Here is an 11265-nt window from a genome sequence, read left to right on the forward strand (position 1 = left end):
TAGGAACCTTGAGCTGCTTACTATCAGGAATGACTGGATTAGAGCTTCCAACTAAAGAAAAAACATCAAGAATCATGCATTTTAAAAACAGTTTATTCAACGGCCAAGGACAATGATCCGGCACAATGCAATAGTAGATATAAATATAACCTTATATAAGTGGTTGACCCTTGTCATTATTGTTTTAATAGTTTCATACCTAATATTTCAACCATTTTTCTTCCGCAGATTCTACTCTGCGATTTGGTTTTTGTACCACTTCCCTCTACCCCCAACCTTTTTTTTTTTTTTTTCCGAGTGTGATTCTGTTTCTCAGTGGTAAACATTAACCAAACTCTTCCCGTGCGACAAGCGGCCAAGAACCGTCCCACCAGCTCTTACCACCGAGGCGTCCCCTCCTGCCGCCCTCGCCGCGGGGCAGCGGCCGCCTTACCGACTCCTGTGCAAGTTCAAGTAAACACATACAACCCGCATAATCCAGAGAAAAAAAATTGCAACTCATCCATGTACCAGATTTCGGTGTCTCTTGCAAAAGTTTTCTGGTCCGTTTACGGTTTTAGATCTTTGTTGTTGTTGTTTTAATATTTTTAAAGCGCTGTTCTGTTGGTTGCATCCTTGTTTCGCTTTTTTTTTTTTCTTTTCCTTTTTTTTTCCTAGACAGTCGAAGTCCGCGAAGTTTTTTGGGGCTTTTTTTTTTTTTTGGGGGGGGGGTGCTTTATTTGTTTTATTTTATTTTATTTTATTTTTTTTCCCCACTCTCACTTGCTTGGGTTTTGCTTTTAATCATCATGGGGTTTAATTTTTTTTTTCTTTTCCATTAAACGTCGCTTTGCTTCTGCTTCACTTTGTCGGCGGTGTTTTGTCGGAGGTGGTTTGTGTCAAGTCCGTCAACTGTTGTACTGACAGGCGTTTAAACTAGAGCCGGGGCTTTGCAAACTGCTGTAGCCGAAACTGGAGTGCTGCTTTGATTTCAGTCTGAGGCTGGCTAAGCTGGAGTTGCAAGTGTCCCGGTAGACGCTGTAGGGCGAGCCCGGTGGCCCGTAGGGACAGGCCGGCGAGGACATGGCCGAGTTGAGCGAGGAGCCGCTGATGTTGTTGATGTTGTTGAGGCCGGAGTTGGCCATGCCCGGCACGCCCGAGTGGCCCATACTGGAGGGCATGTTCATGGAGGGGATGCTGCTGGGCGCCGAGAACATGGACTGCGAGGACAGGGGGCTCATGGAGTTGAAGAAGGTGAAGCTCTTGGTGGAGAGCGGCGCCGGGGTGAGGCTTTTGGTGGCCCAGTTGTTGTAGGGGTAGCCGGCGTACATGTCGTCGTAGGGCTGCATCAGCCCGCTGAACTGGGGCACGTAGCCGTTCTTGCACAGGTCCATCTGCTGGTTCCGCTCCCGCTTTCTCCACTTGGCTCGGCGGTTCTTGAACCAAACCTGCGTGGGGAGGGGGGAGCGACACATCTCGGTGAGCGCGGGGCCGCGGCAGGCCCCCACCTCACCGACGGTGCTCAGATGCGTGCAGGGGAGCGCAGGTATCCTCGGCTCAGCGCCTGCTGCCCCGGCCCGGCCTGCTCCTCCGGGACGCCAGAGCAGGCTCCGGGGCCCCGCACCGCCTGTCCCCACCGCCCCCCGCCCCTCGGGAAGGGGTCCCGCTCCGCGGGGCTCTGAGCGCATCCCTCTCTGTTCAGCGGGAAGCGCTCTCTGCCAAGGGTGCCTGCGCGGGTGTCCGCGTCCTCCCGGCCCCCGCCGCCCCTCTCCCGGAGCCAGACGGGGGGCGAAGAGACGGCCCGCTCTGATTAGGGCCGGCTCGCCCCGGCTCTGCCGCCTTTCTCAACGCTAATGCTACGTAATAAAAGTCCCTTGTTACAGATCATAAAAAAAGGGAATTGGATTAGTATGTTTAGGTTTAAAAAAAAAAAAAAAGGAAAGAAAAAATCAGTTCCCGCATCGCCCTTGGATAGATGCAACCTCTGCGTTCATATCTAATGAGAATTTACAGCCCTAACTAGGAAACGGAGAAGAGGGGCTGCTCTTGATTTCTGATGCAAAAAAACCTGTTCCAATCTCACTCTTATTCTCTTATATACATATATATATCCATTCATCTCTCGGAAAACATTTGAGTCCCCCGTGATGGAAGATGGACAGCTTCAAAAATCTTTGAAATTGGTTTAAAATCTGCATCGTGCTGTCTGCTGCCTGCGCCCAACCTGCGAACCTCCCTTGCAGCATCCTCCCCACTGCAGCCCGGCTTTCTCACACCAAGCCAGGGCCCCGAGCTCCCTGCGGACATCGGGGCCCCGGTCCCGCGCAGGCTGCGTTCCCTCCGGTGCCGGAGCGGGGGTGAGGGGGCGGCTCTTGGGGCCTCCCCTCCCGGCGCAGAAATGGCATAACTATTACTAAATACCGGGCTCAAGGATGGAAACTCCGTGGGGGAACGGATGGCAGAGTCTATTTTAAAAAATAACAGTAATAAAAAGAATCCCGTATAAATAGGAAACGAAGGCAAACATGTTCAAAACCTGTAATATACTCCTCGGAAGGTGCTTCCAGACAGGAATTTCCTGAAAATGAGGGTAATAGTTTTAATTATGGCTCCTAGACATTTTAAAGGAAGGCCCTTGTAGCAAATTAAGGTTAGATTTGCAATCTGCCATCTCAAAACATTAAACCCAAACATCTCCACACAGAAAGAGAACAAAATTGCGTTAATTGCAACTCATATTTTAGTTATATTTGCTCCCTGAAATATTTAACCAGTACTAATGCTCAGGCTTTGTTTTGTTTTAAACTCAATTAAGACAATGCTTTCAGACGCATTTATTTCAGATGGGTGTTTACTTTTTAAATGTTTAAAGCAGAATCTCTGTAATCCGATTTGGTCACTCAAGGTTTAATTGCCAAATTAAAAACAAAAAACGAAAAGGAAAAAAGAAAAAGTGGATTTTCTGTGCGGTGGGGCTTCGCTGTGCAGTTCCCGTTTCCTCCCGTGCTTAGCCCCTTAGCCCACGGTCCCGTGGTGTGTGACCACAGTCGAAACCACACGGGGAAAAGTCTCGGGTGGAAAAAAAGCACTTGGGAGGTGGACAAACAGAAGTACAGCGATAGATCGATAGAGACCGAGCCACTTCGGCCCGGTCGTTCTTTGCAAGATCTTTCACTCATAAATCTCTCTAAGGAGCTGCCGAAGCACACACACGCAGACATACACATATATATATATATACATGTATATATCTGTGTGTGTGTGTATGTGTGTGTGTATTTCTCACCATGAGCACCAACATTATCGAACCCCTCGAGTTTGGCTGAGGGGGCATATATATATATACACACACATATATATATACACACGCATATACATATGCATACTATACATATATATATATATATACACATATATATACTATACACATACTATATACATACTATATATATATATACACACTACATGCGTACATATACACTATATGCGTATATATACACCAGATATATATCTATATGGTGGCATAGGCTCCGAGGTGTGTAAAAATCGAGCGCCCTCGCGGTACAAGTTTGTGTCTTCAGCGCATATTGACTTTGCGACCGCTCCCCAGCCCCTGCCCTTCGCTTTCGCCCTCCACAAACAGCCCGCGGCCGGGAGGGGCCGGCACCGAGACCCGCGCCGTGGGAGTGGATCTCGCCATCCCACTGCCGCAATAGCGAGGGGCAGTGGTTTGTTGGGAGGTGGCCGTTGCGATTACTGGGAATAACCAGAGCAAGAGGAAATTGCTAGGATGGGATCTTGCTCCATTCCCGCGCCGCGTTTCGTCCAGTCCAGAGGGTTCTTCCCCCCGCAGCCAGACCCTTCCCCACCCCGGCCTTTAGCTGGTCCCTGCACCGCTCGCCGCCCGCTTTTCGAACCGGTCCCCAGTGCGAGTCCGACGGTCGGGACTCGCTCCGGGCGGCATCTCTCCGTGGCCGAGAGCTGAATTTCTCCTCTCCGGCCTTGAGATTTGGTCATTAAAATCCAGCCCAGAGCAAACCGTCGCAGCGCTCCCAGAAGGGGCAGCTTCCCCCAGCCCCCCACGCTCCGGCTGCCCCAGAGCAGAGTTCGTACTCGGCGGGGCTGCAGCCCCTCTTACCCGGACTCGGGGCTCGGTGAGGTTGGTCCAGACGGCGATTTCCTCCCGCATGCTCATGTCGGGGTAGCGGTTCCTCTGGAAGGTGGCCTCCAGCTCCTGCAGCTGCTGGCTGGTGAAGTGGGTCCGCTGCCGCCGCTGCTTCTTCTTCTTCGCCGGGTCGTCGGCGGCCGCGTCCTCGTTTTTCTGCTCGCCGCTACGCTCTTTTTCTGCGAGAGGTTCGGGTTGGGGATAGTTGGTTTATTTGTATTCCCTTTTTTTTTTTGTTTTGTTTTGTGGGGCTTTTTTTGCCTTCGTTTTTTTTCCCCAGTACGGGCACACAAAGGCAGATACCCCTGCCCCGCACCCAGTGCTGCCCACCCCACCGGGGGCACGCGTGGGGCACACGCTCGTGTCCCGCTGGGCCCTGCACCCAGCGCCCGGCAGCCCAACCCGGCCTTTCCCGGGGAGGCTGTGGAAGGAGCACGGAGCCCTGCCGGGCCCAGGGCACCCAGGGACGCAGCGAGGGGACCCTCAAAGCCCTCGAAGCGGGTCCGCATTCGTGGGGAGCGGGGTCCGGTATCACCGGCCGCTCCGCCTTTCTACGGCACCTCCTCGCTCCCTCCAAACCAAGGCGTGATCTTTGCTCCATTGTCTTTGTTGTGCTCGGCCGCGACAGGAAACTTTGAAGGGGCAAGGGTGGAAAACCCAGAGGCAATTAATTGCAAAAGGCCCCTCTCCGCTTGCCCACTTCATATCTTTCCATAATTATTTTATTATTCATCTTTTAGGATTTTGGTGTCTATTTTAACACAGGTCTGAGCGAAACCTCCCGCAAAAAAAATCATATGGGAAGAAGGAAAGGAAAAAAACCGCCCAGGAGGGTTTTCTCGGCCGAGATTTGCGCGGGCTGGGAGCAGGAATTGAACACCGGCCCTGCGAGACCCCTTTCCCCTTTCGTAGCGGGCTCTGCGGCTCTCCAAGCCCGGGTTCGGCCCTGTTTGTGCCGGCTGAAGCTCTCGGAGAGGGACTGGAGGCCCTGAACCAAAGTGCTCTGGGGCTGGGCCCGGCGGTGCGGGGAAGGTGCGGCAGGGCCGTGCAGGGCCGGGGGCCGCGGCCAACCCCCGGCCTCGGTCCTGCTGCTGCAGAAGGGAAAAACCGCGGCTAGTTTTCTCCTTTAGAGTTTTTTTTTTCCTCCTTCTTTAAAGAGGGTTTTGGGGTTTTTTGTTGTTGTTTTTTGTTTTTTTTAAACCCACTTTCAGGGGGTTTTCTCCAGCCGCCGTCGGCATTTATAGAGCCCCGACCTCTGCGAGGTAAACGGGGGTCTAAAAATAATCGCGTGCTGAATCCAGAGGCCGGGAGGACTCGTCCTTGGAAAGTCACCCTTGAATCGCACCTTGCTGGGAACCCCCTATAGGAAAAAGGGTGAGCCAACCTCAGGTGCTCAGTGGACCCCCAAAAGGGTCCGATGGCTCTGTGGGATCTGCAGTGCAACCAAGGCCTCTCAGCACAGACCCCATGGCCCCAGGCCCCCTGGTCCCCGGACAGGCAGAGCTGCGTGGCCCGGCGGCGGCGGCGAAACAGAAACAAAAATAACCCCCGCCAAAACAAATCCTCGCGCTTTCGGCTGCGAAGAGCTCGGATAAACCGGGCCGAGCGGGAGCGGGGGGCAACAGAGCAGCGGCAGTGGTCCCGATGGGACCCCTCGCCCAGCGCTGACTTCACCTCTCCCAGTCTTCCCTAAAAATCCCGCCTCAGAGCAGGGCTGTGATACAATTCCAAATCTTAAGGCAAGGCAAATCATCTTTTGTAACTATTTTTCCCATTTAAAAAATACTAAAATCTAGAGGTATTGTGCAGCTCCTCGGAGAAGAAAAACAGGCAGCTCCTCAGCCCTCCGGCAGCACCGAGGGGTCACACACAGGGGTAGGGCAAAATGGAGCAAATCTCCCTCTCTAATCTCCAATAATCCCCTCTAATCTCAGAGTCCCTTCCAGACGCCGGTCTCTAACTTTGTTTGCGAATCAGGCCGGGAGGCACAACCCCAATCCTCTTTATCACCGAGTGCCACTTCGGGACCGACTCTTACCCCAGCTTCTCTCTAGGTTAAAACTCCGAAGAGCAACAATAGCTAGTAGAAAATTAAAATTATATAAAGCATAAACTCCCTCTGAAACAGTCTTGCTGGAGAAGGAATATCTCGCTCCTTCCTGAAGCTTTTGTTTCTCTCTTCTACCTTTCCCTTGTCATTCTGAAAATGTCGTTCTTTTGATTAAATGCAATCTGAGAGAGCACAGAGTTCCCTGTAGCCCTCGCACGCCAAACCTCTCCGCGGCCGCGCACATCCCCTCCACAGCGGCCCGCTCTGCCTGCCTTGGCCCCACGCTGCCTCTCGGGCTCTGCCTGCCCTTTCCTTCTTTTTAATTTTTTTTTTTTTTTTCGCTGACAGAGAGATCTTTTTCCACCTCTGCACCACTCGAGCTGGAAAATAAACCCGGGCAAAAGCTGACATTATTTCAGAAACATTCGGTAAAACCGCACTCCCCGAAGAGCCCCCCCTTCCTCCCGACCCCATCAATTAATAACTACAGTTTTTTTATTTAAAAATAAATAAAATAAATAAAAGCGAGCAGCTCCTGGGACGGGACCATGGAGCCATGTGTCCGTCCCGGAGGGCTGTCAGAGCAGGGCACGGTGGGGGAGGCAGCTCCAGGCGGGCCCCTGCCCCCCGCTCCGATTCCCGGGCCTCGGTCGGGATGGAGCCGCCGCGATCACCGGCAGCTCTTGTTCTCCCTTGTCCCTCCATCGCCTCCTCTTGCGCGGGGGGTGCAGGCACAGCACCCCCGGGCGCCCCGCGGAGAGAAGGCGCGGTGGGGAGGGGGAGGCAGCGCGGGGGGAGCGGGACGGGTCCGCGGGGGGAGCGGGGAGGGGGAGGGTTACCTGGCACCTCCGTGTCGGAGGATTCACTGGCTGAGTTGTCGATCGGGTCTCTGGGTTCCGAGGATCTTTGCAAATGGAAGCTGGAAGCCATGTCATGGGAGGGTTGGGGTCTCAAGCTCTCAGGCAGTCTCTCCAAATTCATTCCACCTTTAAAGGAATCCATGGCAGGGGCGCCGGGCTGCCTGGGGGAGTTTGCAGGTGTTTATTCCACACAGAAGGGAACAAGGAGCTTTTTTTTTTTTTTAAGAAGAAAAAAAAATCAACAAAACCCAAAAGCAAATCCACTTATTACTAACAGTATTATTTTAAGGGTGTCGGAAGCAATCTGAGCAGTGCCTGAAAGGCGGTTGTCTCTGCTGGGGAGAGGCACAGCGCTCCGGCCGCATAGGCAGGGAAGTAGTAAAGATCCCTTATAGAGAAACGCGAGTTGCGAGTTGGACAGTTTAAAGCTAAGGAGATTAAAGTGACCTGCCCTAGAACAAATGCCTGTAGTTAAACGGGGCTCCTCCCCCTGAAGGTTAAAACCTCCCCGTCTCGCTCATGCATCACTCCATCTAGCGCTGGCCCAGCCCGGCCGCTCGGGACCTGCCTCCGCACTCCCCGCCATCCGCGCCCCTTGCGCACCCGCGGCCCCCGCAGCCCCTGCTCGGCCCCCGCCGCCTGGCCGCGGCTCCTTCGCGGGTGCCTTCCCTCCTCCTCCTCTTCACCCGCCTCCTCCCCCAAACTCGGTGATGTATTAAAAATATTTCACAAACGAATGGAAAGGGGAGCAATACTCTGGGGACGCCAGCCCGCCGCTAGCACCCCGTCAGTTCTCCCCCCTCCGTAATCTCCTACCAGCCGGCAGCGCGCAGGTTGCGCCCCCGCGCAGCACGGAATCCCCACGGGAATCCCCGCACGCTTCGAGGCTGGGCCTCACGATCCGAGGAACCTCTGCATCCAGCAGTGGATACGCACCCGCGCACTCTTGGGCGTCTATGCGAGGGGCTGAACGACCCCACCGCGTGTTTCAGTCCCACGGGGAATATGTTCCTGGAGGGGTGCTTGGGCTGTGGGCTCTGTCTGAACTGGTTTAAACCTTTTTTAAACATTATTTTCCAGGCTGCGGGGTTATAGCAACGCTGCCCGGGCCCTGCCTGGAAGCCGGGGGAGTACAGCCCAGGGAGCAGCGGCAGTGCCATCTCTCCCATCACATCATCTTTCAACACATGATTAATAACAAATAATTTTCCTGCTGCAGCCGAACTCGCGGTGACCCTCGGTGGAGAGGGCCTCTACGACTGTGCCAGTCCAGGGCAGTCGGCGAGGAGGAGGTGGGAGCCCCTCACCCCTCTTTGGCAGAACCCCTCTCCTGCATCGGTCCCCGGTGCACCCTGTCCCGAGGCAGGGGCGTGTGGAGCAGGGCCGGTGCTGCCCACGTAGGCCGGGATACGGCTTTAGCCCTCCTGGATAACACCTCGGTGTTTTGGCGAAGTGGAAAAGCCCACGGGGGAAGGAAGGTGGCAACAGTGCGCACTGAGGGTGAGGGGAAAGGGGAGAAGGGAAACGGGAGGAAGGCCCTGGATGTGGCTGCCGAGGGAAAAGGACCCTCTCTTCTCTCTAATTTCTAGGCTCGCTTTAACTGATCTATCCTGACACTCTATTTTGCTTTCAAATCAAGTAAAGATGTGGGAGAGAACTTTCGAACTGTTTTATCGAAAAGTGGACTGAAGCAGTGTTCCAGCTGCGCAGGCTTTTTCCGACCCCACAGGGGTGATGGAATCTGGCCAGCCCTGCACTCCCGGCAGCACCCCACAAGGCCCGGGGACCCCAAGGCGTGGGGAGCCCAAAGCTCCGAACCTGTGGTCTTAAGCACCGTTCAGGGGATGTACATGTAGATGCTGTCAGGGTCAGCTTTCCCGAGCTCTCTTTCTTTTTCTGTTGATTTTTTAAATTTTAGTGACATTTTGAAGTCCTTCTGCCTGTTCACTGCTCCCGACTGAACTTCGCTCGGGAGTCTGTAAACGACTGGGAATTTCCAGCACCCGAGGTGCACCAGACAACTTCGGGGCTGTTTAAATGGACGTGGTTTAAAATGCAAATATTTACCAGGGTCTCTGAACCTCGAGGGGCTCAGCTGATGCAGGAGGCACGGGAAGGATGGAGGAGACCTCCATCCATGTGAGAAGCAAGAGGTGGGAGCGGCCTTTCTCCCAGGGAGGGAGGTGCAAACGTGCACCGGGTCTGAGACCCTTCACCGTCCCCTTTTTTCCCTTTATTTCCGTGGGCGGCACCCCGGGGTCGGCCTGCGGGGGCTCCCCCGCCCTCGGCGGAAGGGGGACGGAGCCCAGCGGCCGTGCTGGAGGGAGGCGTTGACCTCAGGGGTCTTTTTCAACCTTGATAGTTCTACGGTTCCACTAGTCTGCCAACAGCCTGGGTCCTCCGAACCGGAGGAGGCACTTTTTCGTTCCTTTAATTTTTTTAAAAATAATGCACCTAATTACAGTTTTTATTCTGTTCTATAAAATCCAGTTTTAAAATATGCGTTCTAGGTTCAGTTCCTCCCGCCTGGGCGCAAATAGAGGCTCTGCCCGGGCACCGGAGTGATTCTGCCGAGGCGGCGACTGCGGTAATGCCGAGTCCGGTTGTCTTCCCGGGCGATCGCAGCCCTCGGTTCCTCCTGGGGTGTCCCGGGGCAGACGTCCCCCGATACCCCCCTTAAACAGAGAGTAAGGGGCTGGCCCTCGGGAGCCGGAGCAGCTCCTGGTTCTCTCCTGACAGTCTCCATGACTGTCCGTGCCCGGGCCGTGGTGTGGACGGGCATTTACTGCACACTTGCGCACGGGTAGGGAGCTGTAAAATGTATTTGTATCATAGATCTATCTAATCTGTATCTTATATCTACCTAATCCATACCATGTATCTGTCTTCTGTGTGTGTTTCATACGTCTTTCGTGGTTTTAAGGGCACCCTCTCACTCCGCTCTCTGTGGAGCGGGCGCAGTCCTACAGCACAGAGCCGAATCCTCCCGGTTATTCCCGTTGCTGCTCGCGACACTTATGTCACGACAACAGAGCGCACCTCCAGGGCGGTCACCCCCAGATCTGCTTCCTCCTTTTTCCGCCCATCCAAGCGCGCTCTGATTCGAGATGGCGAGGACACCCCTCCGCGGCAGCTCCTTCCACTAGGCACTACGTCACCGGTCCATTCGCGTGACGTCATTTGTTGCCTCCCTGACTTCACATCTCACCTTTCAGCCAGGCAAGGTGACCCAAAGCAAGCCTTGATGTCCCACTCGGAGCTGGCTGCTCTTTCCGAGACTTGAAAGCGGCCCAGCGGCCCCACTGGTTGGGTAGGACGGGGACACCGGGCTCGGGTTCTCCTTTCTCCCACCACCTCGCGGGGGGCTCAGGAGCTGCGGGAAGCAGTGGGGGCCGCAACCGCCCGCCAGCACGTCCCTGGGGAGCCGCGACCTGCGTGGAGAGGGCAGAGGCGGAGAGAGGGTGGGGCCGGACCGAGAGGGACCCGCGGAGCTCCGGCGGGGACCCGGGGTGGTTGGACAACTTTCCGTGGGAGCGCTCCGCGTGGAGCGGGCGGAGAGCACCGCTGCACCGCTCCCGCGCAGCCACCGCGCTCCCGGCACCCCCGGCTGGGGCTGCGTCAGGGATCTGTAAAAGGCTGGAAACCTGCAAATAAAACCGCACCACTTCCTCCTGCTATAAATAACCCCAGAACTAAGGATGGCGCTTAGAAATAAATCAGCGCTGGCCACGCCAGTGATAGCCCCATGAAGAAGAGACGCGTCTGTCCGAGAGTGGGACTCTCACTGCCTCCGAAGGGACAGGGCCGTTTGACCCCCAGGTGTCTGGAGGGGGTTCCTACTTCCAGAGAGGGGCTCCCATCCCCGGCTGGTTGTGGTGGTTTCAACCAATGCCAAGACACCTGAGCCGTATATCAGGTGGTGAAGTTCAGTCTCTGCCAGCTTTTCCTTTTGAGATTTATTACCGTTGTATAGACTCAGATTCAGTCTATAAATTATAGGGAATTGTTACAAAAAATGAAGATACCTCCTCCCAAGCGCACGTCTATCCGAGAAGAGAGGGAAGTCTTCTGAAAAACAGAGCTGCAGTGAGTCAAGAGGAGGGAGAAGCCCTCCGAGGCAAACCCAACCAAATTCAGCTCAACTAAACTCAGCAAAAAACAGTCCAAACAACTCCAAATCAAACAATCTCAGGCCAACCAAAACCAATCCA

The 11265-nt window shown here is 54.6% G+C and overlaps 1 protein-coding gene across 1 annotated transcript; it reads right to left on the minus strand.

Annotated features, from left to right (window-relative positions):
• Nucleotides 1–727: 727 nt before the first annotated feature.
• On the minus strand, nt 728–7196 carry PITX1 (paired like homeodomain 1). The gene is made up of 3 exons (XM_062502151.1): nt 7034–7196; nt 4118–4323; nt 728–1427 (listed from the first exon to the last, which is right to left on the minus strand). The coding sequence occupies exons 1-3, from the start codon at nt 7194–7196 to the stop codon at nt 888–890; spliced, it is 909 nt and encodes a 302-aa protein (XP_062358135.1). The 3' UTR covers nt 728–887.
• Nucleotides 7197–11265: the final 4069 nt, after the last annotated feature.

This window comes from Cinclus cinclus, chromosome 14 (genome assembly GCF_963662255.1).
Source record: "Cinclus cinclus chromosome 14, bCinCin1.1, whole genome shotgun sequence".
Classification (NCBI taxonomy): Eukaryota; Metazoa; Chordata; class Aves; order Passeriformes; family Cinclidae; genus Cinclus; species Cinclus cinclus.